This window comes from Amblyraja radiata, chromosome 29, assembly GCF_010909765.2.
Source record: "Amblyraja radiata isolate CabotCenter1 chromosome 29, sAmbRad1.1.pri, whole genome shotgun sequence".
NCBI classification, from domain to species: domain Eukaryota; kingdom Metazoa; phylum Chordata; class Chondrichthyes; order Rajiformes; family Rajidae; genus Amblyraja; species Amblyraja radiata.
The window spans coordinates 3,265,000-3,289,745 of record NC_045984.1 but is presented as its reverse complement, the minus strand read 5'-3'; the positions used below and the strand labels follow the sequence as shown (position 1 = coordinate 3,289,745).

Below are 24,746 nucleotides of genomic sequence, written 5' to 3'. Positions count from 1 at the left end.
GCCGGTTCCAGAACAAGGGGTCACAGCTTAAGGATAAGGGGGAAGTCTTTTAGGACCGAGTTGAGGAAAACATTTTTCACAGAGAGAGTGGTGAATCTCTGGAATTCTCTGCCACAGAAGGTAGTTGAGGCCAGTTCATTGGCTGTATTTAAGAAGGAGTTAGATGTGGCCCCTGTGACTAAGGGGATCAGGGGGTATGGAGAGAAGGCAGGTACGGGATACTGAGTTGGATGATCAGTCATGATCATATTGAATGGCGGTGCTGGCTCGAAGGGCCGAATGGCCTATTCCTGCACCTATTTTCTATGTTTCTATGTTTCTCTGGATATTTTCACGAGAGAGCTAGATAGGGTCCTTAAAGATCGCGTAGTCAGGGGAAATGGGGAGAAGGCAGGAACGGGGTGCTGATTGGGGATGATCAGCCATGATCACATTGAATGGCGGTGCTGGCTCTCCTGTACCTATTGTCTATTGTGTATTGTCTATATCCTGTGCACATTTGAACAGAGCAAAGATACAAAGCCTGATGCTTGTAACTGCAGAAGGCAGCTCTTTCGTGGAGCTTGATCTTGTCAGCGAAGATAGACACAATATGCTGGGGAACTCCAGCATCTCCAGAGGAAAGGAATAGGTTACGTTTCGGGTTGGAACCCTTCAATCTGAAGAAGTATTCTGACCTGAAACATCACCTATTCTGAGTTATTCCAGCATTTTGTGTCTATCTTCCATCATCTGCAGTTCCTTCCTACACATGATCCAATCACCTATATCCACCCTTTTTCTGATGTACTCTGTACTTCTCCAACCACTGGACAAATTCCCTTGCCTTCTAAATAAGGAATGAAACTCTTTCTCTGGAGGCAAGGAACTGCAGATGCTGCTTGACAAACAAAGACACAAAGTGCTGGAGTAACTCAATGGGTCAGGCTCCCTGGGATCACATGGGATTTCTCCAGGTGCTTTGGTTTCTTCCCACGCACCAAAGACGTACAGGTTTGTAGGCTAATTGGCTTTGGTAAAAATGGTAAATTGTCCTCAGGACAGTGCTAGTGTACGGGGTGATTGCTGGTCGGCACGGACTCGGTGGTCTGAAGGGCCATTGTCTGCACTGTATTTCTAATGTATAAAGTCTAATATTTGGAGAACATGGAGAAGTGTCGTATCCTGAAACATCACCTATTCACGTTCTCCAGAGAGGCTGACTGACCCATTGAGTTACTCCACAGCATTTAACAATTTCCCTAGCATTTTTCACAGCTTCACATCATCATAAGTGCTTTGCATCCAGAAATGTGTATATGGTGTATAATGAAGAACGCAACACGGTGGCACAGCGGTAGAGTTGCTGCCTTACAGCACCAGAGACCCAGGTTTGATCCTGACTACGAGTACTGTCTTTACGGAGTTTGTACGTTCTTTCCATGACTTGCCTGGGTTTTCTCCGAGATCTTCGGTATCCTCCCACACTCCAAAGACGTGCTGGTTTGTAGGTTAATTGGCTTGGTTATAAATGTAAAATTATTCCTAGTGTGCGTAGGATAGTGTTAATGTGTGGGGATCACTGGTTGGTGTGGACTCGGGCCGAGGAGCCTGTTTCTGCGCTGTATCTCTAAACTAAAACAAAACTAAGCCTATTCACTTAGCAAGCTTCCAGCAAATAGGCCACATACAGACTATAAGAACAGCACCTCATATTCCGCTTGGGTAGCTTACTACCTAACATAGGAATATTGACCTGCAATTTTATATAACTAACCAACAGCAACCCTTCCTCTGTCCCATTCCACCTATATCCCTTCCACTGGCTCACATTTCTGTCCTTATCGTCTATCTCACAGCCTTTTGGCTTCTACCCAGAGCTGGCCATGGTCCACCCGTCTGCCAATCAAACCTCCCTCATCGGTATCCACCTATCACTTGCCTGGCTTTGTCCCTCCCCCATCTCTCTTCCAGCTTTCTCCCGCCTATCTGTCTGAAGAAGGATCCCAGCCAGGAATGTCCTCCATGTTTACTTTAGTTTAGTTTAGTTTAGACATACAGCATGGAAACATGCCCATCGGCCCACCAAGTCTGCGCCGACCGGCGATCCCCGTACACTAGCACTGCCTTACACACTAGGACCAATTTACAATCTTTACCGAAGCCAATTAACCTACAAACCTGTTCATTTTTGGAATGGGGGAGGAAACCGGAGCACCTGGAGAAAACCCACACGGTGAGGGGGAGAACGTACAAACTCCATACAGATAACACCCGTAGTCAGGATCGAACCCAGGTCTCTGGTGCTGTAAAGCAGCAACTCTACCACTGCACCATCGTGCAGCCCCAGAGCCATTCCCCAGATATGGTTCCTGGGCTGTTGAGGTACTCCAGCACTTTGTGTCTTTTTTTTGTAAACCAGCATTACCAATTGCTTCTATTTAGAAAAATATTACCGACTGGATCATGAATTTTTTTTTTGACTGAGGGATAAAGATTGGCCAAGACCTCTGGGTATTGTCCTGGTCTTGTACGAGACAGCATCAATGAAACATTAAAGCCGAGCTTTTTGCCCAAATTTGACCGGGTCCTGATTCTTGGTGACTTTAACATTCATGTCTGCTCTCCTACTAAGCCTCTTGTGAGTGAATTTATGAACCTGGTTGAGTCCTTCAATCTGTCTCTACTCACCACTGGACCCACGCACAAGCTTGGCCATACACTCCACCTGGTGCTATCGTCTGGTCTCCCAATTTGTAATATAGACATTATTGATGCTTGTCTGTCAGATCATAGCACAATCATATTTGATGCATCTTTGCCTTTCTCTCCCTCAAAATCCCATCTCCCTGTCGCTACTCCCGCTACATAAACTCTTCGATTGCCAGTAAGTTATCTGAGGCTCTCATAGCTGCTCCCGACATCTGCACCATCGAGGCTTCTCCCCCCCCCCCCCCATCTCAGCACTGACGACCTCATGTTTTTATTCAATACCACTTGCTCTTCCATCCTGGATTCTGTTGCTCCTCTTAAAATGAAAAAGCCTAAGCCTAAAGGCCGGCCCTGGCTCAATGACACCACCAGAGCCCTAAGAAGAGAATGCAGAAAATCAGTATGAATCTGATAAGCTTCAAATTTCCTTTGAACTTCTGAGAAACAATCTTCTCAAATACCAGGAAGCAGTAAAGTCTGCGAGAACACAATACTTTTACTACCTTATTTCCAAAAACGCCCAGAATTCCAAGGTCCTATCTAGTATCATTACCTCTGTCATATGTCCTGCCCCCAGTACCAGCTTAGCTGGGTCCCCTGCTAAGTGCGAAGAATTTACTACATTTTTCACCAGCAAAGTTGAGAACATTAGAACGAATATTTCCCCTCCCATCCGTGACCTAGCTGTCTCATTGGTCTGTTCTTCTAAATTAGACTGTTTCCAACCCGTTACTCTACCCTCCCTTGTAAAGCTGGTCTCCACTATGAAACCTGCAACCTGCCCCCTTGACATAGTCCCCACTGCCCTTCTGAAGGATGTCATTGCAATAGCCGGTCCCTGCATCCTCTCTATCATCAACAGTTCTCTGGCCACTGGCACTGTTCCTACCTGTTTCAAGCATGCGGTGGATCAGCCCCTCCTGAAAAAACCTAACCTAGACCCCACCTTGCCTAGCAACTACAGACCTATTTCCAAACTAGCTTTCCTCTCAAAAGTCCTTGAAAAGGTAATTCTAAACCAACTAATGCCTTATCTACACCAAAATACCACCGTGGAAAGTTTCCAATCAGGTTTCAGGGCCCACCACAGCACAGAGTCTGCCTTGTTGAAGGTACACAACGACCTGCTTCTCACCATCGACTCCGGCAACTGTGCAATCCTGCTCCTTCTCGACCTCAGCGCAGCATTTGACACAGTCGACCACACCATCCTAATTGACCATCTCCGGTATGGGGTTGGTATTGATGGCACTGCCCTGAGCTGGTTCATCTCCTACCTCAAAGGTAGGAGTTTCTCTACAAACATAGGCAACTCTTACTCTTCCCCAGCCAGCCTTTGCTGTGGGGTTCCACAAGGCTCCATCCTAGGCCCCATTCTCTTCTCCCTGTATATGCTCCCCTTAGGCCAAGTCATTCAAAGGCACGGCATTTTTTTACCACCACTATGCAGACGATACACAGCTCTATCTCCCTCTGAAACCCAACAACCTATCAAATCTACTCAGCCTTATGCACTGCCTCGAGGATATAAAGTGTTGGAGGGCGCAGAACTTCCTCCAACTAAACGAGAGCAATTCTGAGGTCATCCTACTCGGCCCCTCGGACTCCATCAAAACGATAGCAGGCAGCCTTGGAAGCCTAACCTCCTTACTCAAACCGCACGTCAAAAACCTTGCCGTGATATTTAACTCCGCATTAAAGTTTGACAAACAAGCCATTGCTGTGGTAAAAGCTAGCTTCTTCAAGCTTCGCACAATAGGTAAAATCAAACCATTCCTCCAATTCGACGACCTTGAAAACAATCATCCACGCATTTCTCCTCCCGCCTTGACCACTGCAACTCCCTATACACCGGCATCAGCCAATCATCCCTGTCCCACCTGCAATTGGTCCAAAGCGCCGCAGCAAGACTTCTGACGGGTACCCGTAAAAGGGACCACATCCCCCCAATTCTGGCCTCTCTCCACTGGCTCCCAGTCTGGTACATAATCAATTTCAAGCTCCTCCGAAATGTATACACAGCCCTTAACGGGCTTGCCCTCCCCCCCCCACCCCCCCCCCCCCCCCCCCCCATATCAAAAATCTGCTAACCCATCATTCTACCTCCAGGTCCCTCAGGTCGGCCGACTTGGGGCTACTGACTATCCCGCGGTCCAGGTTTAAGCTCAGGGGCGACCGAGCGTTTGCGGTTGCAGCACCTAGACCGTGGAACAGCATCCCTCTTCACATCAGAACTGCCCCCTCCATCGACTCCTTTAAGTCTAGACTTAAAAACTATTTCTACTCACAAGCGTTTCTTGAGGTCCTCTGAGGGAGCGTTGTATGTATGTATTTATGTATGTATTGTTAGATCTATGTACCATTGTATGCAGCACGTTAGTACCTTTGGTCAACGAGAGTTGTTTTTAAATGTGCTATAGAAATAAAATGGACTTGATTTTACTAACCTCATGGGCAACAGGTGAAATGGAAATGTTCTCGGGTGCGAATTGGGCAACATTCTCGAGTTGGGTAGGGGATAAATGAAGACTTGGAAAAATGGTTCAACAACGTTTCCAAGGGATATCAGAAGAAATGACAAGTCTTTGGGTTTCCTCTGGATGGTGCCATTGGTCCCTTCCATTAGTTTAGTTTAATTTGGTGATTCGGTGCAGAATCAGGCCCTTCGGCTCACCTAGTCCGTGTCGGCCAGCGATCCCCAGACACTAACACTATCCCACACACACTAGGGACAATTTACAATTTTTACCAAAGCCAATTAGCCTACAAACCTGTATAGAAACATAGAAACATAGAAATTAGATGCAGGAGTAGGCCATTCGGCCCTTCGAGCCTGCACCGCCATTCAATATGATCATGGCTGATCATCCAACTCAGTATCCCGTACCTGCCTTCTCTCCATACCCTCTGATCCCCTTAGCCACAAGGGCCACATCTAACTCCCTCTTAAATATAGCCAATGAACTGGCCTCGACTACCCTCTGTGGCAGGGAGTTCCAGAGATTCACCACTCTCTGTGTGAAAAAAGTTCTTCTCATCTCGGTTTTAAAGGATTTCCCCCTTATCCTTAAGCTGTGACCCCTTGTCCTGGACTTCCCCAACATCGGGAGCAATCTTCCTGCATCTAGCCTGTCCAACCCCTTAAGAATTTTGTAAGTTTCTATAAGATCCCCTCTCAATCTCCTAAGTTCTAGAGAGTATAAACCAAGTCTATCCAGTCTTTCTTCATAAGACAGTCCTGACATCCCAGGAATCAGTCTGGTGAACCTTCTCTGCACTCCCTCTATGGCAATAATGTCCTTCCTCAGATTTGGAGACCAAAACTGTACGCAATACTCCAGGTGTGGTCTCACCAAGACCCTGTACAACTGCAGTAGAACCTCCCTGCTCCTATACTCAAATCCTTTTGCTATGAAAGCTAACATACCATTCGCTTTCTTCACTGCCTGCTGCACCTGCATGCCCACTTTCAATGACTGGTGTACCATGACACCCAGGTCTCGCTGCATCTCCCCTTTTCCTAGTCGGCCACCATTTAGATAATAGTCTGCTTTCCTGTTTTTGCCACCAAAATGGATAACCTCACATTTATCGACATTATACTGCATCAGCCAAACATTTGCCCACTCACCCAGCCTATCCAAGTCACCTTGCAGTCTCCTAGCATCCTCCTCACAGCTAACACTGCCCCCCAGCTTAGTGTCATCCGCAAACTTGGAGATATTGCCTTCAATTCCCTCATCCAGATCATTAATATATATTGTACATAGCTGGGGTCCCAGCACTGAGCCTTGCGGTACCCCACTAGTCACTGCCTGCCATTGTGAAAAGGACCCGTTTACTCCTACTCTTTGCTTCCTGTTTGCCAGCCAGTTCTCTATCCACATCAATACTGAACCCCCAATGCCATGTGCTTTAAGTTTGTAAACTAATCTCTTATGTGGGACCTTGTCGAAAGCCTTCTGGAAGTCCAGATACACCACATCCACTGGTTCTCCCCTATCCACGCTACTAGTTACATCCTCGAAAAATTCTATAAGATTCGTCAGACATGATTTACCTTTTGTAAATCCATGCTGACTTTGTCCAATGATTTCACCACTTTCCAAATGTGCTGCTATCCCATCTTTAATAACTGACTCTAGCAGTTTCCCCACTACCGATGTTAGACTAACTGGTCTGTAATTCCCCGTTTTCTCTCTCCCTCCCTTCTTAAAAAGTGGGGTTACGTTTGCTACCCGCCAATCCTCAGGAACTACTCCAGAATCTAAAGAGTTTTGAAAGATTATTACTAATGCATCCACTATTTCTGGAGCTACTTCCTTAAGTACTCTGGGATGCAGCCTATCTGGCCCTGGGGATTTATCGGCCTTTAATCCATTCAATTTACCCAACACCACTTCCCGGCTAACCTGGATTTCACTCAATTCCTCCAACTCCTTTGACCCGCGGTCCCCTGCTATTTCCGGCAGATTATTTATGTCTTCCTTAGTGAAGACGGAACCAAAGTAGTTATTCAATTGGTCCGCCATATCCTTGTTCCCCATGATCAACTCACCTGTTTCTGACTGCAAGGGACCTACATTTGTTTTAACTAATCTCTTTCTTTTCACATATCTATAAAAACTTTCGCAGTCAGTTTTTATGTTCCCTGCCAGTTTTCTTTCATAATCTATTTTTCCTTTCCTAATTAAGCCCTTTGTCCTCCTCTGCTGGTCTCTGAATTTCTCCCAGTCCTCCGGTATGCTGCTTTTTCTGGCTAATTTGTACGCATCATCCTTCGCTTTGATACTATCCCTGATTTCCCTTGTTATCCACGGATGCACTACCTTCCCTGATTTATTCTTTTGCCAAACTGGGATGAACAATTTTTGTAGTTCATCCATGCAGTCTTTAAATGTCTTCCATTGCATATCCACCGTCAACCCTTTTAGAATTAATTGCCAGTCAATCTTGGCCAATTCACGTCTCATACCCTCAAAGTTACCTTTCTTTAAGTTCAGAACCATTGTTTCTGAATTAACAATGTCACTCTCCATCCTAATGAAGAACTCAACCATATTATGGTCACTCTTGCCCAAGGGGGCACGTACAACAAGACTGCTAACTAACCCTTCCTCATTACTCAATACCCAGTCTAAAATAGCCTGCTCTCTCGTTGGTTCCTCTACATGTTGATTTAGATAACTATCCCGCATACATTCCAAAAAATCCTCTTCCTCAGCACCCCTGCCAATTTGATTCACCCAATCTATATGTAGATTGAAGTCACCCATTATAACGGTTTTGCCTTTGTCGCACGCATTTCTAATTTCCTGTTTGATACCATCTCCAACTTCACTACTACTGTTAGGTGGCCTGTACACAACACCCACCAGCGTTTTCTGCCCCTTAGTGTTTCGCAGCTCTACCCATACCGATTCCACATCCTGCAAACTAATGTCCTTCCTTTCCATTGCGTTAATCTACTCTCTAATCAGCAACGCTACCCCACCTCTTTTTCCTTTCTCTCTATCCCTCCTGAATATTGAATATCCCTGGATGTTCAGCTCCCAGCCTTGGTCACCCTGGAGCCATGTCTCCGTGATCCCAACTATATCATAGTCATTAATAGCTATCTGCACATTCAACTCATCCACCTTATTACGAATGCTCCTTGCATTGAGCACAAAGCCTTCAGGCTTGTTTTTACAACACTCTTACCCCTTATACAATTTTGTTGAAAAGTGGCCCTTTTTGATTTTTGCCCTGGATTTTCCGGCCTGCCACTTTTACTTTTCACCTTGCTACCTATTGCTTCTACCCTCATTTTACACCCCTCTGTCTCTACGCTCACACATTTAAGAAACCCTTTCCCTTTAACTCCATCCTCCACTAGACCATTCGACACCCCACCCCCCTTATTCAGTTTAAAACCACCCGTGTAGCAGTGGCAAACCTGCCTGCCAGAATGCTGGTCCCACACCTGTTAAGATGCAATCCGTCCCTTTTGTACAGTTCCCCCTTACCCCAAAACAGATCCCAGTGATCTAAGAATCTAAATCCCAGCCCCGTGCACCAGTTCCTCAGCCACACGTTCAGGTCCCGTATCTCCCTGTTCCTGCTCTCGCCAGCACGAGGAACTGGAAGCAAACCGGAGATAACAACCCTGGAGGTCCTGCTTTACGCTGCAGAATATTCATCCCCTTCTTTCCGACATCGTTTGTGCCGACATGCACTACCACTTCCGGATGTTCACCTTCGCCCTTGAGGATTTTCTGCACTCTGTCCATGACATCCTGGATCCTGGCACCAGGAAGGCAGCACACCATCCTCGCATCCCGTCTGTTGCCGCAGAAACCCCTGTCCGTACCTCTCACAATGGAGTCTCCCACTACAATGGCGTTGCCTGCCTTAGGCCTTTTTGGTTTTGGCTCAACAGCCCTATTCGCATCACAAGCCAGTCCGCCGCCCAGTGTAAACACCTCTTCTGTCCCGACAGCTTCTAAGTGGGTGAACCTGTTCACAAGAGGTACAACACCCGGGGACGTTGGCATTCCATGCTTCCCTCCCGTTCTCACCGTCTCCCACCTTCTCTCTTCCAGTACCTTAGGTGTAACAATCGTACTGTAGGACTTGTCGAGGAACGACTCCGTTTCTCGGACGAACCGGAGGTCATCCACTTGCTTCTCAAGTTCCCCAACACGGCCCTTCAGGAGCTCTACCTGGATGCACTTCTCGCATTTGTAGTAGCCAGAGGCACCAGCGGTGTCCTTGACCTCCCACATACCGCAAGCATCGCACTGAATCAGCTTGCCTGGCATCTCCTTCTTTCGTCTCCTCTCCGAAGACTCTCAAGCCAAAGACTCACACTTTTCTCACAAGGCCGCTCACTCACTGCCGCTCGCTAAGAGCAGTCTTGCTTAAATTGACTGATAAATTGCCTGATTTACCAATTTACAAACCAAATTCCTCAGTTTTCAACTGTTTTCCCAGCACTGACTCACTTCTCTCCTCCCACTTGGGCTAGAGCCAATCAGTCATATCTCTTGCTTATCTCCTGCTGCTGTTGTTGCTCCCAAAACCTACAGCAGTTCTGAGTCAAGTCTGCCTGTCCTTGACCTGTACTTTAACTGTTTTCACTTCTCTCCTCCCCCTTGGGCTAGAGCCAATCAGTTGTATCTCTTGCTAAACTCCTGCTGCTGCTGTTGTTGCTCCCAAAGCTACAGCAGTTCTGTAGTATCTTTGGAGTGTGGAGGGAAACCGCAGCACCCAGAGAAAACCCACATCAGTCACGGGGAGAACGTACAAACTCCATACAGACAGCATCCATAGTCAGGATCGACTCAGGGTCTCTGGCTCTGTAAGGCAGCAACTCTACCGCTGCACCACTGTGCCGCCATTGATAAACAATGTATATTTTTGATATTTTTTGGGGCATTATTGTGTAAATTCAGCAGCACACTGCCTACAGTGAAAGAGAGATAGTGGAAAATATATAGTTCCTTTAAGGACTTTATAAATGTCGCAATCCAGAATGTTGAACAATGTGATTACTTGCCAATTCAGCATAGGGTGGGGGTGGGATCCACAGCCAACCGCACAGTAAGACTGCAGTGTTACACTGACTAATTCATCTCTATTTTACATGTTAGTTGGAGGACACATTTTGGCCGGGATATTGGGGAGATCTTCCCTTTTAAAGTCATACAGTGTGGAAACAGGCACTTCGGCCCAACTTGCCCATGCCAACCAACTACACTAGTCCCACCTGCCCGCATTTAGCCCATTTCCCTCAAGACCTATCCTATCCATGTACCTGTCTAAATGTTTCTTAATCTCTTTCTTCAAAAATGGCCTTCATCAGTCAGGGAAGTTGGAAGGTTATGTTGCAGTTGTATAAGTTGTCGGTCAGCCCACATTTAGAGTATTGTGTTCAGTTCTGGGCACCGTGTTATAGGAAAGATGTTGTCAAGCTGGAAAGGGTACAGAGAAGATTTACGAGGATGTTACCAGGACTCGAGCTATAGGGAGAGGTTGAGCAGGCTGGCAATCTATTCCTTAAAACCCATGAGGATTAGAAGTGATCTGATAGAGGTGTACAAAATCATGAGAGAAATAGATCAGGTAGACGCACAGTCTCTTGCCCAGAGTAGGGGAATTGAGAACTAGACAACATAGGTTTAAGGTGAAGGTGTAGAAGTTTACCGAGCTGAACGAGTAACATAATTAAAAAATACAAGTTTCAAAGTAAAAAGGTCTTTACTTGAAATGGCGCCCGGGCAGAGAATACAGACGGTCGCGTGCACCTAGGTCCACACAAAGTCTGGCGCTATTCTCTCTCAGCAATTCATGGAAATACACCCATATTTATGTAGCAAAAACAGGTTGAAGAACAATGGAGCACAGTTGGAATGATCCATGAAATACAGTTCTCAACATATTAATAAACCATGGGAATGTAAGGGAGATTGGGGAGTCTGGGGGGGAGTTACAAGGCTTCTATTGTTCTGTAGCCTTCATACTGCAGGACACCAGCTTTGAGAACTTCCCTTATCTTAGCTCCCGCAGACAGAACAAGGTCGCTTCATACGTGCCTTAGCGAAAATATTACTGCAGCTCTCAGGATTTTAAATTAGCATCCATACAAAATGGAGGCTTCAGTTAAATGGCTAAAATTGTTAGCATCTATATAAAATGATGGTTACAGCTTGAATAGCTAGAATTAGTTATATAAAATGGCGCCTATCGCGTTAACTCTTACAAAGGGGTAAAAATCTAGTAGGAATCTGAGGGGTAACTTTTTCACACAAAGGATGGTGGGTGTATGGAACGAGCTGCCAGAGGAGGTAGTTGAGGCAGGGGCAATCGCAACATTTTAGAAGCAATTAGACAGGTACATGGATTGTACAGGTTAGCGGGATATGGGACTAGTGTTGATGAGACATGTTGGTTGGTGTCGGCAAATTGGGTCGAAGGGCCTGCTCTACGAATCTATGACTAAAGATTGTTATGGTTTATGGGGCCTCATTCTAAAGTCTCATCCAAAAGGTACTTGCTACTAAGCTGTACCACAGACCAACCAGCGTTCCCTCAGTATTACACTATGACTGTCAGCTGAGTTATCCCTCATGCCTTGATGTGTAACATGACCTCACCACCTTCTGAGCCAAGCAAGCTCCAATATACAGCAAGATCATTGTCCCTCTTTTTATGGGTTTCATGATGAAAGTTGACGTGCGTGTTTGGATTTGAAGAGTTCCGTGTCACTGAAGACTCGTTGGAGATCTCCACCTGAGTGTGGAGGAGTTTGTGTTTGCTGTCCTCTGTGGTCAGAGTTATTTCATTTTGAGTGAGTTATCCCTTCTTCAACATTTCAGGTCAATTTCCTGAGCTACGTGCAACTGACTGCCGCAGCGCTGCCTTCGTTAATCGAAACCAAAGGATCCATCATTGTCGTCTCCTCTCTTTGCGGTAGGGTATTATCTGGAATTATCTTCTCATTGCTATCTGGCACGGTGCCAGGGTGGCATGGTGGCGCAGTATAGAGACATAGAAGAAACATAGAAAAATAGGTGCAGGAGTAGGCCAATTGGCCCTTCGAGCCAGCACCGCCATTCAATATGATCATGGCTGATCATCCTCAGTAAGTATTTAAGTTCCTGCTTTTCCCCCATAATCCCTTGATTACTTTAGCTGTAAGAGCTAAGTCTAACTCTCTCTTGAAAACATCCAGTGAATTGGCCTCCACTGGCTTCTGTGGCAGAAAATTCCACATACTGTATTCACAACTCTCTGGGTGAAAAAAAAATTCTTCATCTCAGTCCTAAATAGCCTACGCCTTATTCTTATACTGTAACCTCTGGTTCTGGACTCTCCCAACATCAGGAATTTTTTTCCTGTATTTAGCTTGTCCAATCCCTTAAGAATTTTATGTTTCTATAGGATCCCCTCTCCTTCTAACTTTCAGTGAATACAAGCCCAATCAACCCATTCTTTCATCGATAGAGCTGCCGCCAGAGATCAGGGTTCGATCCCAACTACGAGGGCTGTCTGTACGGAGTTTGTACGTTCTCCCCATGATCATCACTGACCAATGACCTGAATGAGTTGTACTGCAGGTTCGATAGACAGAAACCCATCCCTTCCTCCCCCATCCACTCCTCCCCAATCACCATTTCACATCTACTTACAGCCTGACCAGTCTGCAAAGACTGCGCCCTCGTCCACTACCCACCCCCTCCTTGCTGCCCAACATCAGTCTGGCCACTTCTCCATCACTAACAATAGAAATTGAGGAGATGGAGAAGCTATTTAGGAGACAGAAAAGCCGTAAATCTCCAGGACCGGACAATGTTTCCCCCTCTACCCTCAAGCTCTGTGCCGAACAACTGGCAACGGTCTACACAGATGTTTTCAGTCGGTCCCTGCAAACCTGCACAGTTCCTGCCTGCCTCTGAGTCTCCACTATTGTTCCTGTACTCAAAAAGCCAAGGATTACTGGTCTTAATGACTACAGGCCTGTCGCACTGACCTCTATAGTCAAGAAGACCCTTGAAAGACATGTTGGCCCACCTGAAAAATATCACAAACCCCCTGCTGGACCCTCTGTAGTTTGCATACTGGGCCAATAGATCAGTGGGTGATGCAGTCAACCTAGGCCTGCACTTCATCCTCCAGCACCTAGACCACCAGGGGACCAATGCAAGAATTCAGTTTTTGGATTTTAGCTCTGCCATCATAGAGTTTGTCCTCACCTTCTCCATCATGGTCTGGTTTGGCTCAGCCAACAAGCATGACACCCGGAGACTGCAGCGCATTGTTTGATCAGCCGAGAAGATTGTTGGCTGTAACCTCCCCCCCCCCTCGACGAACTGTACACTGCAAGGGCCAGGAAGCGAGCGGGTAAGATTATCCCTGACCCCTCACCCTGGCCACAAATTCTTTGAATCATTTCCCTCTGGAAGGCGACTCCGGACTGTCAAAGCTGCCACACCCAGACATAAAAGCAGCTTTTTTCCACGAGCAGTAGCTCTACTCAATAACCAAAAGTCTGTAGCCTCCTTTTGCTCTGCTATTTTATTTCATTCTTCATATGTTTAAATTATGTTTTATTATTAATTGCCTACTGTATATCGTGTTGTTACGTGCGAGCAAAGCACCGGCAAATTCCTTGGATGTATACATACTTGGCTAATAAAATGTATTCAATTCAATACAATTCAATTTAATCTGCGCGGATTTTTGTCAAGATGGCGGATGTGCGGGAGTGGGCGCCGTCTGTGTATGGCAGCCTGCCCGCAGTCCGTCTCTTCACCTTTTTTTAATTTTAAGTCCTGTCCAAAATGTTAGTGGAGGTCTTTTATGTGGTGGGTGAGGGGGGGGGGGGGAAGGGGGAAACTTTAATTCTTAGTCCCCTACCTGGTCGGAGAGGCAGCATCCCTCCGAGCTGCTTCTTCGCCCCGTCCTCGCGGCCTACCATCGAGAATGGAGCGGCGTTTCCTGTCGGGACCGGCCGGGACTGCAGCTTCGGCGGCGGCGCAGCGCAAGGACACTATCACGAAGCGGAACCACGGAGCGGGCAATGCCTTGCCGGGTCGCCGTGCGGTAAGCTCCGGAGCGCTGTGGCCGTCGATCCAAACATCGCGGAGCTGTGGCTGCGGGCATCCGGCCGCGGGCGGCGCTGGATTTGGACCGCCGCGGAGCCAGGGATCGAGTTCGCCAGGGTCGGAGCTCCAACCAGCGCGGCCTGAAGTCTACGAGTTCTCCGGTCTCCGGGGAGGAGGCAGCCGCTCCAGACTTTCCAAGCCGCTTGAGGAATTGTTTCACCCGACGCCAGTGTTCCAGCTTCACGGCAAGAGGGCCCTGAAAACATCGGACTGGCTGCAAGGCCACAAATGGGCCCCGACCTCGGGTGTTTCAGAGGAAGTGGACTTAACTTTCTGTTGCCTTTCCCCACAGTGGACATTTTTGATTCTGTTGTGGGGGGATGTTTGTGTTGAACTCTATAATGTGTTGTGTCCATTTTCTTTCTTTATTTATTTTTAACCTTTTTCTATGGTTTGTATGTAAATTTATTATTTAATTTATGTAAAGCACTTTGGTGTCAATGCAAGTTGACTTAAAATGTGCTATATAAATAAAGCAATAATAATAAAAGATCTTCAGTTTCCTTCCACACTCCAAAGACGTACAGATTACTAAGCTAATTGGCATGGTATAAAATGTAAATTGTCCCTGGTGTGTGCAGGATAGTGTTAGCGTGCGGGGATCGCTAGTCGGCGTGGACTCGATGGGCCGATGTTTGCATGCTGCACCCCTAAACTAAACTACACTGTGCTGCACTTTTCCTCATGAGAGCCCGGCTCACCAATAATCTTCTCACTTGTCCTAACTCATAATTTTCTGATAGGAATTTGATTTGGCTTTGGATAGTACAGATTAGGTAGGAGATGTTAGCCAAGGAGAAGAGTCACTATTAACCCATACTCTAAAGGGGGGGGGGGGGGTGAATGAGGGGGGGCAGCACAGTGGCGCAGCAGCAGAGTTGCTGCATATTAGTGCCAGGGACCCAGGTTCATCCAGGTGCTGTCTATACAGTGTTTGTACGTTCTCCCTGCGACTGCGTGGGTTTTCTCTGGGTGCTCTGGTTTCCTCCCATGCTCCTGTACATTGTCCCTATTGTGTAGGATACAACTAGTGTATGGGGTGAGCACTGGTCGGCGCGGACTCTGTGGGCCGAAGGGCATGTTTCCACACTGTATCTCTAAACTAAACTAAACAAATAAACCCATTATTGATCCCTGTAGATGTACTTTGTTGTCCTTGAACTATTGACCAGTTTGGGAATCAATTATAGTGAACCACATTGCCGTGAGTCTGGAGTCACATGGTTAAAGGGACCACACTTCCTTCCTTAAGGGACAATAGGAAAATGGGGGAATGTTTCAATAAACGGATAAATTGATGGGCACTACTAATAATTTATCAACTGGTTCAATTCCAAAACCACCTGAAATCACTGCATTGAAGCTGGCAAAGAGAGAGCGTTCAGCACACAAGGTCTTATGGTATATAATCAATAATGAAAGGCACAGATAGAGTGGATGTGGAGAGGATGTTTCCACTGGTGGGAACGTCTAGGACCAGAGGTCACAGCCTCAAAATTAAACGGCGATCTTTTAGAAAGGAGTTGAGGAGGAACTTCTTTAGTCAGGTGGTAGTTAATCTGTGGAACTCATTGCTACAGAGGGCTGTTGAGGTCAAGTCAGTGAATATTTTTAAGGCAGAGATAGACAAATTCTTGATTAGAACGGGTGTCAAGGATCATGGGGAGAAGGCAGGAAAATGGGATTAGGAGGCAGAGATCAGCTATGATTGAATGGCAGTGCTCGATGGGCCGAATGGCCTAATTGTACTACTATAACATGAACGTGGCTATTTCAAACAAAGCCTTGGACAAGGGTATGGGATGGTTTGGTTCAGCTCTTCATTCTTGTCTGACTTTCAACAACATTTGGGCCAAATGGTCTCCATTCTAACGTTCTCCCCATTGTGAGTTTCCACTAGTTCAGTCAGGTACTGAGCCTCTGCCTCTGGATAATTAGTTCTGATCTGGGGAATGCTAGTAACATAGCAGGAAAATGGAATTGCAGACGCTGGTTCACACAAAAGGATACAATGTGCTGGAGTAACGCAGTGGGTCAGGCAGCATCTCTGGAGAACATGGATAAGGTGATGTTTCAGGTCTGAAGGGTCCTGATCCGAAACGTCACCCATCCATGTTCTCCAGAGATGCTTCCTGACCCATTGAGTTACTCCAACATTCTTGTGTGCTTTTGCTGGTAACGTGCCTGTACCACTGTTGTTTATTATTGGGACAATGTGCATGTGAACAAATAGCAAGTTCAACTTTGATGGCGTTTCACCACCCTCATGCCATTTCGTAGTAATGAGATAACCCAACATCTAGGATGCCAACACATGAATGGTTATAGTCAGAGACAGAGGGCAACCAGAACCATGGGATGAAACTGAAGTGTGTAATTGAGACAGAGAGTCATAGAGTCATACAACATGGAAAAAGGCCCTTCAGACCACCATGCCCACATTGACCAACATGTCCCATCTACACTAGTCTTACTTACCCACATTTGGCCCATATCCCTATTAACCTATCCTATCCACGCACCTGTCCAAATGTCTCTTAAATTTTATGATAGTACCTGCCTCAACTTCCTCATCCGGCAGCTCATTCCATATACCCACCACCCTTTGTGTGATAAAGCTGCCCTTCAGGTTCCTATTAACTATTTCCCAATCACCTTAAATCTATATCTTCTGGTTCTTGATGCAACTACTATGAGCAAATGCCTGTGCTCATTTACCCGATCTATTCCTCGCATGATCTTATACACCTCGATACGATCACCCCTCATGCTCCTCTGCTCCAAGGAATAGAGTCCCAGCCTACTCAACCTTCCCTTATTTTGGGCAGCACGTGGCACAGCAGTAGAGTTGCTGCCTTACAGCGCCAGAGACCTGGGTTCGATCCTGACTACAGGTGCTGTCTGTACGGAGTTTGTACGTTCTCCCTTTGACCATGTGCATTTTTTCCCAGTGCTCCGATTTCCTCCCACACTCCAAAGACGTCCAGATTTGTAACTTTAATAGGCTTCGGTAAAGATTGTAAATTGTCCCATGTGTGTAGGATAGTGCTGGTGTACTGGGTGATTGCCGGTCGGCGCGGACCTGGGGCTCTTTCCCCGCTATATCTCTAAAACTAAAAAAAACATAGCTCAAGCCCTCGAGTCCTGGCAATATCCTCGTAAATCTTCTCCCTGTATCCAACATGCAGTTTGCTTTCTCAACAGGCAAGATTGCCATTCCATACGCCGCTTCTTACTCCGCATCAAAGTCTGCTTTGGAGGGATTCTTCAATTCCCTGCGGCACGAGCTGGTAATACAGAAGAGGGAAGTGTCAGTCACGCTGTGCGTCCTTGGACTGATCGACACTCAGACAGCAATGGAGAAAATGAGGTGGGTTTGTTACTGACTGACTAATCGATCGATTGATCGCTTGATAGATGGAGCAATTGATTGGTTGGTTGGTTGGTTGGTGGTTGGTTGGATGGTGGATACTTCTTGTCACGTGTATTTAGTGCAGTGAGATTCTTTATTTTTCCCACAATACACAGGTTTGCAAAGAGTCGCCACATAAAGGCGCCATCAAAGTGGCAAAAGTATTCAATGGAGTCCAGATGTTCCCTCTTCCTTCTTGCGGCCCCTCTGATTCCCTCGTTGTTCTCGGGTCACCCCCCCCCCCCACCACGCTGGGCCCGTCTTTGTTCTTGGTGGCCCATCTGGGGAATGGAGGAAGGCAGAGAGAAAATCACTGGACCACAGGGCGGGTTGGTAGCATTGAGGGCGGCACAGTGGCGCAGCTGGTAGAGCTGCTGCCTCACAGCGTCAGAGACCCGGGTTCAATCCCGACTTTCATTGGTGAATTGACTCCCAGAATGGTTGCCAATCTAATTGGATGTAAACGTAGATGGGTTGGTTGGTGAGTTCGCAGTCGACACTAAGATTGCTGGAGTTGCGGAATGTGAGAAACTCTGCCAAACAATACATTGGGATTTCGATCACAGAAATGGGCTGAGAATTGGCAGATGGAGTTTCACCCGAGTCAGTGTGGGATGTTGCACTTGGGGATATGCTTCTGGTTGAGGCTTTGATCATATGAGGCAGGAAGTCTCTCTCATGAAGGAACTGCAGATGCCGGTTTATACCAAAGATAGACACAAAGTGCTGGAGTAACTCAGTGGGTCAGGCAGCATCTCTGGAGAAAAATGATAGGTGACGTTTCGGGTCAGAACCCTTCTTCAAACCTCAGGATATCTCTCTTGTTGGTTAAGCTTCATTTGTAGCATTGCGTGCAATTCTGGTCGCCTCATTACAGTAAGGGTGTGGAGGCTTAGGAGAGCGAGCAGTGGAGGTTTACCATAACCTGCCTGGATTAGAGGTTATTAGCTATAAGGGAAGGCTGGACAGACCTAGATTGTTTTCTCCAAAAAGCCAGTGATTAAGGGGAGAGGGGTGAAGTTTATGGCTGTGAGCCATTGCCAGTAGAAGCAGAAACTTTGGGTGGCACAGTGGCGCAGATGTTAGAGGTGCTGCCTCATGGCCCCTGAGACGCCGGTTAGATCCTGACGTTGGATACTGTCTGCGTGGGGTTTGCACATTCACTCTGCATTCATGTGGGTTTCCTCTGGGTGCTTCTGTAGGTTAATTAACCTCTGTAAATTCCCCATAGTATGTGGGTAGTGTCTGAGAAAGTGGGGGAGGTGAGGAGGGAGAGTGGGGGAGGAGGAGGGATAGAGGGAGAGGAGGGGGGTAGGGAGGGGAGGGGGGTTATGGAGGGATGGAGGGAGTGACTGAGGGTAGGGGCGAGGAGTGGGAGGGAGAGGTGGGGGAGGTAGTGGAGGAGGAGAGGGGAGAGAAGAGGAGGGGAGAGAGTGCTGGCGGATGGGGGATTGGAGGAGGATAGGTGTAGCACGAGGGATGGCGATGTAATGGAGGAGCGGAGGGGAAGAGAGAGCAGGGGAGGGAGGGGGTGAGGGGCGGAAGCAGAGGAGGGTTGGTGGAGGGTGGGGTGAAGGAGGATAATGGAGGAAGGGAATAGGGGACTGAAGAGGGAGAATGATATGCATTCACATTGATCTGATATTTTACAAGTTATTGCCATTTTAAACCTGTCAGCCGCCTGCGCAGTTGGGGGCCTTGGGTGAGTGGTGGAATATTGCGTTCGGGGAATGGGACCCAATGGGACCGCACTTAGTCTAATATAATATATAATATAACTTCTATTCTATTCTATTCTTTTCTATTATATTAATAATACAATACATTTAGAATATAACAGCAGTGCAGCCCACAAACAGGCCTTTCAGCCTATTATATTATATATTATATTATATTAAATTATATTATATTATATGATGTTATTGATAATACAGTATAACATTATATTAGACTGAAAGCCTGATTGTTTTATTGTAAAATGGGTCACGTTCCAGTGGTCTGCCATATTAAGAGTTTATATTATTTATATAAACCACTAGACCAAGTGGGACCCGTCACATGGGAGGCCTGGTCCCCCAATGCAACCCATTCCCCAAGGCAATATTCGACCACTCACCCATAGCCCCTAACTGTGCAGGCACGGCTGATAGGTTCCCGTTGTGACGCCGCTGATACCCCCCCCCCCCCCCCACTCTGCCTCTTGCCTCTTGCCCCCACCCCCCATGCACTCACTCCATCGCTCCTCAACCCCACACCCACCATCCACTCTTAGCGGCACTCCGGTGACGCAGCCATTCCCGCCCATTGGGATCTCATTGTGATGTAGAACACGCAGGTATTACTGCGCAGGTGCAGTTGACGGGCACAGCAAGTGGAAATGGGATTTATTAAAGATTAAAATGTGAATCTCTTAAAATATAACAACAATTTAAACATTAAAGATGAGATTTATTCAATCCATTCTTTCTTGTTGCGTCTTTTGTTGCATTCTGCAGCCGGGGGGGGGGGGGGGGACGGCTTCGGGCGGGGGCTGTGGGGAGCCGGTGGGGAGCGGGGGAGCGCTAGTGTGGCCTACCGCTGCCTACACCTGCCGCTGCCTACGCCTGCCTCTGCCTACGCCTGCCTCTGCCTATCGCTGTTGTGGCCCACTGCTGCCGCTCCCCACCTGCATCAGGCGCGGACAGGTGGGGGGGAGCGTCCTGCAGCGGGGGGGGCGGACGGCTTCCTGAGGGGGCTGTTGGGGGCCAGGGGGGATGCGTCCTATAGCTGGCGGGAGGGAGGTGTATGGGCAGGGGAGGGGGAGTGGGTAGTTGTTGGGGGAGGGGGGATGTGGGCAGTGGGGAGGGAGGTTGTGGGGGGAGGGGGGTGTGGAGTGTGGGTTGTGGGGGAGGGGGATGTGTGGGCTTTGGGGGGGTTGTGAGGCGGGGGGGTATGTGGGGGGGATGTTGACGGGGAGTGGTGGTGTCAGGGTGGGTGTGTGGGCGGGGGGGTATGTGGGGGCGGGTTGTGTGGGTGGGGGGATGGGGGTGTGTGGGCGTGGGGGGGAAGTGTGTGGGTGGGGGGGGTGTGGGGGCGGGGGGAGAGAGCTCGGAGAAAAGACGGGGCTTGTGCAGGGTATCACGGGGGAGGGGGGCAGGAGCCTGCGAGGGGGACCAGAGGGGAAGGGGCTGGAATGGACTCACAGCAGGCGCTGGTTGCTGGTCGTTCTCCGCTGCCGGGATCAGATTCTCCGCTTTCCGTTTGGCAACATTTCCCGCGCCGGGCCGGGCCGGGCCGGGCCGTTTCCAGTCCCTCTGAAAATTGTGTCTGGTTGGAAACCTCTGCCGGCCAACCTCAACTCCAGTAAAGACACGATGGTGCAGGAAGGGGCGGGCTGTCCCGCGGAGTGTCAGGAGAAAAGACTAATCCACGCGGCGCTGAACGGCAGGAGAGATCGATCTGCGCACGCGCTGTATTTAAGATTTTTAAACCTCACTAACTCTTAAATTAGACCACCGATCGGAACGAAACTTGGTGCAATCGCAGCACATGAGAACGGCGAGTAAGCTGGCGAAAAATCATAGCACTATCGCATACTGTTTTTGCACAAATAGAATGCCCGCGCAAACTGGAAGATAACAAAATCATAGGTTTAGTTATGTAAAATATATAGATAATAATGATATATAGATAGTAAGTACAGATGTGTTAAATTTATGAATGAGGCACGGTAACACGTACACTGACCATTTCCTTCTCTGTTTCCGTTCAGAGCCAGGGGGCTGCCGATAGTGAGCCCCCACCCTGCTGCCGAGGCAGCGCTGGACATTATCCGAGGAGGAGCGATCAGGGCAAAGGAGATCTACAGCCCTTGGTGGGTGGAGGGGATTGTGCGTACACGTGACTGGTTCACCGACTTGAAGGACATGTTCATGCACAGATATTTTCGGCCAATGGATGGGCAATAAGCATCAGTGTGGTGTGGTCCTGGGGAGCTGTCGATCCTGCCACACGGCAATAAATGGAAAACAACACGGAACTGGGACAACTACTTTATTTAGTTTAGATTAGAGATACAGCGTGGAAACGGGCCCTTCGGCCCACCGAGTCCACGCCAAACTACGACCCCCGCACATCAACACTATCCCTACACACACTAGGGACAATTATACATTCATACCAAGCCAATTAACCTACATACCTGCACGTCTCTGGAGTGTGTGAGGAAACCGATGATCTTGGAGAAAACATGCAGGTCACGGGGAGAACGTACAAACTCCGTATGGACAGCGATCAGGATTGAACCCGGTTCTCTGGCGCTCTAATGCTACGCCACTGTGCCGCCCATTCTGTATTCTGTACTTCAAATGTAAACAAATACTCCACACATATTTTTATTTTGATTTGTATTTTTCCCAACAGGTTTATCCTCTTTTCTAATAGTTTTACCTTAATTTCTGGTAGTTGGAATCTATAACGAAAAGATATTTCAGGGACTTTTGCGTAGGAACATGGATGTGCATGGAATGGAGGGTCAAGGATTATGTGCAGAGTTGGTCCTGGCATCGTGTTCTGCACGGACATTGTGGGCTGAAAGGCCTGTTCCTGTGCTGTACTGTTCTATGTTCAATTCTATTCTAGAATAGGTTAGTTGAGTTCATTTTCTTCACCTTCTCCTGATTCAGATTCTTCTTCAATGTTTTGTAGCCACTGGATAAATGTCTTCATCTGTTTAAGAAAGACGCTTTTGCCCTTTGCAATATGTACTTCCTCATATGGCAATCCTTAGGGTGGCATCTTCACTCAGAACTTCAGCCGCACATTGCTGCCTTACAGCGCCAGAGACCCGGGTTTGATCCTGATGATGGGCACTGTCTGTACGAGGTTTGTACGTTCTCCTCGTGATCTGCATGGGTTACCTCCAGGTACTCCAGTTTCCTCCCACACTGCAAATATGTACAGGTTTGAAGTCGAATTGACTTGGTGAAATAATAAATTGTCCCTAGTGTGTGTAGGATAGTGTTAGTGTGCGGGATGATCACCGATCGGCTGTATCTCTAAACTAAACTAAACCAAACTATAGGTTGGGTCACATTTCAGTGGTTTGCCGTATTATGGACATCATAATCATAATCATACTTTATTAGCCAAGTATGTTTTGCAACATACGAGGAACTTCATTTGCCAGTCATACCAATAAAAAGCAACAAGCCACACTAAATACATTTTAACATAAACATCCACCACAGTGACTCCTCCACATTCCTCACTGTGATGGAAGGTGAAAAAAAGTTCAATCTCTTCCCTTCTTTGTTCTCCTCGAGCCTTCCGTTGACGGGGTGATCTTGACCCCCGCAGCCGGCGGTCGGGCCCTCCATGTCGGGGCGATTAAGCTCCCAATTAGGGGGGGATCTCAGCTCCCCCGCGCTGGGCGATCGGACGCCGGGTCGGGGCTGGTTGAACCTCTTGCAACTTTGGAGCTTACCGACATCAGTCTCTACACGAGACTGCGAGGTGAAATCTGCAGGCAAGGGATCACAGGCACCGATGGTAAGTCCACGGCCCCGCGGTGGGGCTCAAAGTCAGTCGAGTAAGGCCGCCAGCTCCATGATGTTAGGCCGCAGAGTGACCGGAGATATGGCAGATGAAGTTTAATGCGGATAAATGTGAGGTTATCCACTTTGGTAGCAGAAACAGGAAGGCAGATTACTATCTAAACGGCGTCAAGTTGGGAAAAGGAGAAGTACAACGGGATCTGGGGGTCTTTGTACATCTGTCTATGAAAGTAAGCATGCAGGTACAGCAGGCAATGAAGAAAGCGAATAGCATGTTGGCCTTTATAACAAGAGGAATCAAATATAGGAGCAAAGAGGTCCTTCTGCAGTTGCACAGAGCCCTGGTGAGACCACACCTGGAGTATTGTGTGCAGTTTTTGTCCCCTAATTTGAGGAAGGACATTCTTGCTATTGATGGAGTACAGCGTAGGTTTACAAGGTTAATTCCCGGGATGGCGGGACTGTCATATGCTGAGAGAATGGAGCAGTTGGGCTTGTACACTCTGGAGTTTAGAAGGATGAGAGGTTATCTCATTGAAACATATAAGATTGTTAAGGGCTTGGAGGCAGGTAACATGTTCCCGATGTTGGGGGAGTCCAGAACCAGGGGCCACAGTTTAAGAATAAGGAGTAAGCCATTTAGAACGGAGTAAGCCATTTAGAACGGAGTAAGCTATTTAGAACGAACACTTTTTCTCATTGAGAGTGGTGAGTCTGTGGAATTCTCTGCCTCAGAGGGCGATGGAGGTAGGTTCTCTGGATGCTGTCAAGAGAGAGCTAGATAGGGCTCTTTAAAATAGCGGAGTCAGGGGATATGGGGAGAAGGCAGGAACGGAGTACTGATTGGGGATGATCAGCCATGATCACATTGAATGGTGGAGCTGGCTCGAAGGGCCGAATGGCCTACTCCTGCACCTATTGTCTATTGTCTATTGATCCGGAAAACAATCGCATCTCCAGCAAGGTAAGAGTTTGAGATAAAAGTTCCCCCCACCCCCCACCCCCACCTAAAACAAACCAGAGAACATTAACACATAGTTTAAAAAAAAACAAAAAGACGAAAAGGCAGGCAGTCAGCGAGGCTGCCATATCTGACGGCACCACATGGTGTTGAAATATCACCAGGATTAAGTCCCAGGAGGATGTGGATTCGAACCCTATCCCACTGCTGTCCAGGGTATGTCATGTTTGATTGGAACATCTAGAGCTTTGGTTTTACCCACATGTAATTTTCATGAGGTATATTTGCCCATACTCCACATTGCCAACTTCACCAGAGATAATCGTCACAGCATCTACTGAGGCAAAGGGGAACTTGACATGGGGACAGTAAGGGTCACCCTCCTGTGGCCAGGGGTCATTGTGGGACAGTGCTCTGTGCCTGTAATGTTTGACACAAGTTCTGGATGGCAGTAATAAATAACACTTGATATAGTGGGCGGCACAGCAGGTAGAGCCGCT

The 24,746-nt window shown here is 47.6% G+C and overlaps 1 protein-coding gene across 1 annotated transcript in view; it reads left to right on the top strand.

The window, feature by feature from the left end:
• Positions 1–21,765, top strand: part of LOC116989254 (hydroxysteroid 11-beta-dehydrogenase 1-like protein) — a 48,053-nt gene extending 26,288 nt beyond the window's left edge. The window contains exons 5-7 of the mRNA XM_033046446.1: positions 12,051–12,144; positions 17,544–17,709; positions 21,503–21,765. Of these exons, the coding sequence (XP_032902337.1) occupies positions 12,051–12,144; positions 17,544–17,709; positions 21,503–21,698 (456 nt within the window). The 3' untranslated portion in view covers positions 21,699–21,765. The remainder of the gene's footprint in view (positions 1–12,050; positions 12,145–17,543; positions 17,710–21,502) is intronic.
• The last annotated feature ends 2,981 nt before the right edge of the window (positions 21,766–24,746 follow it).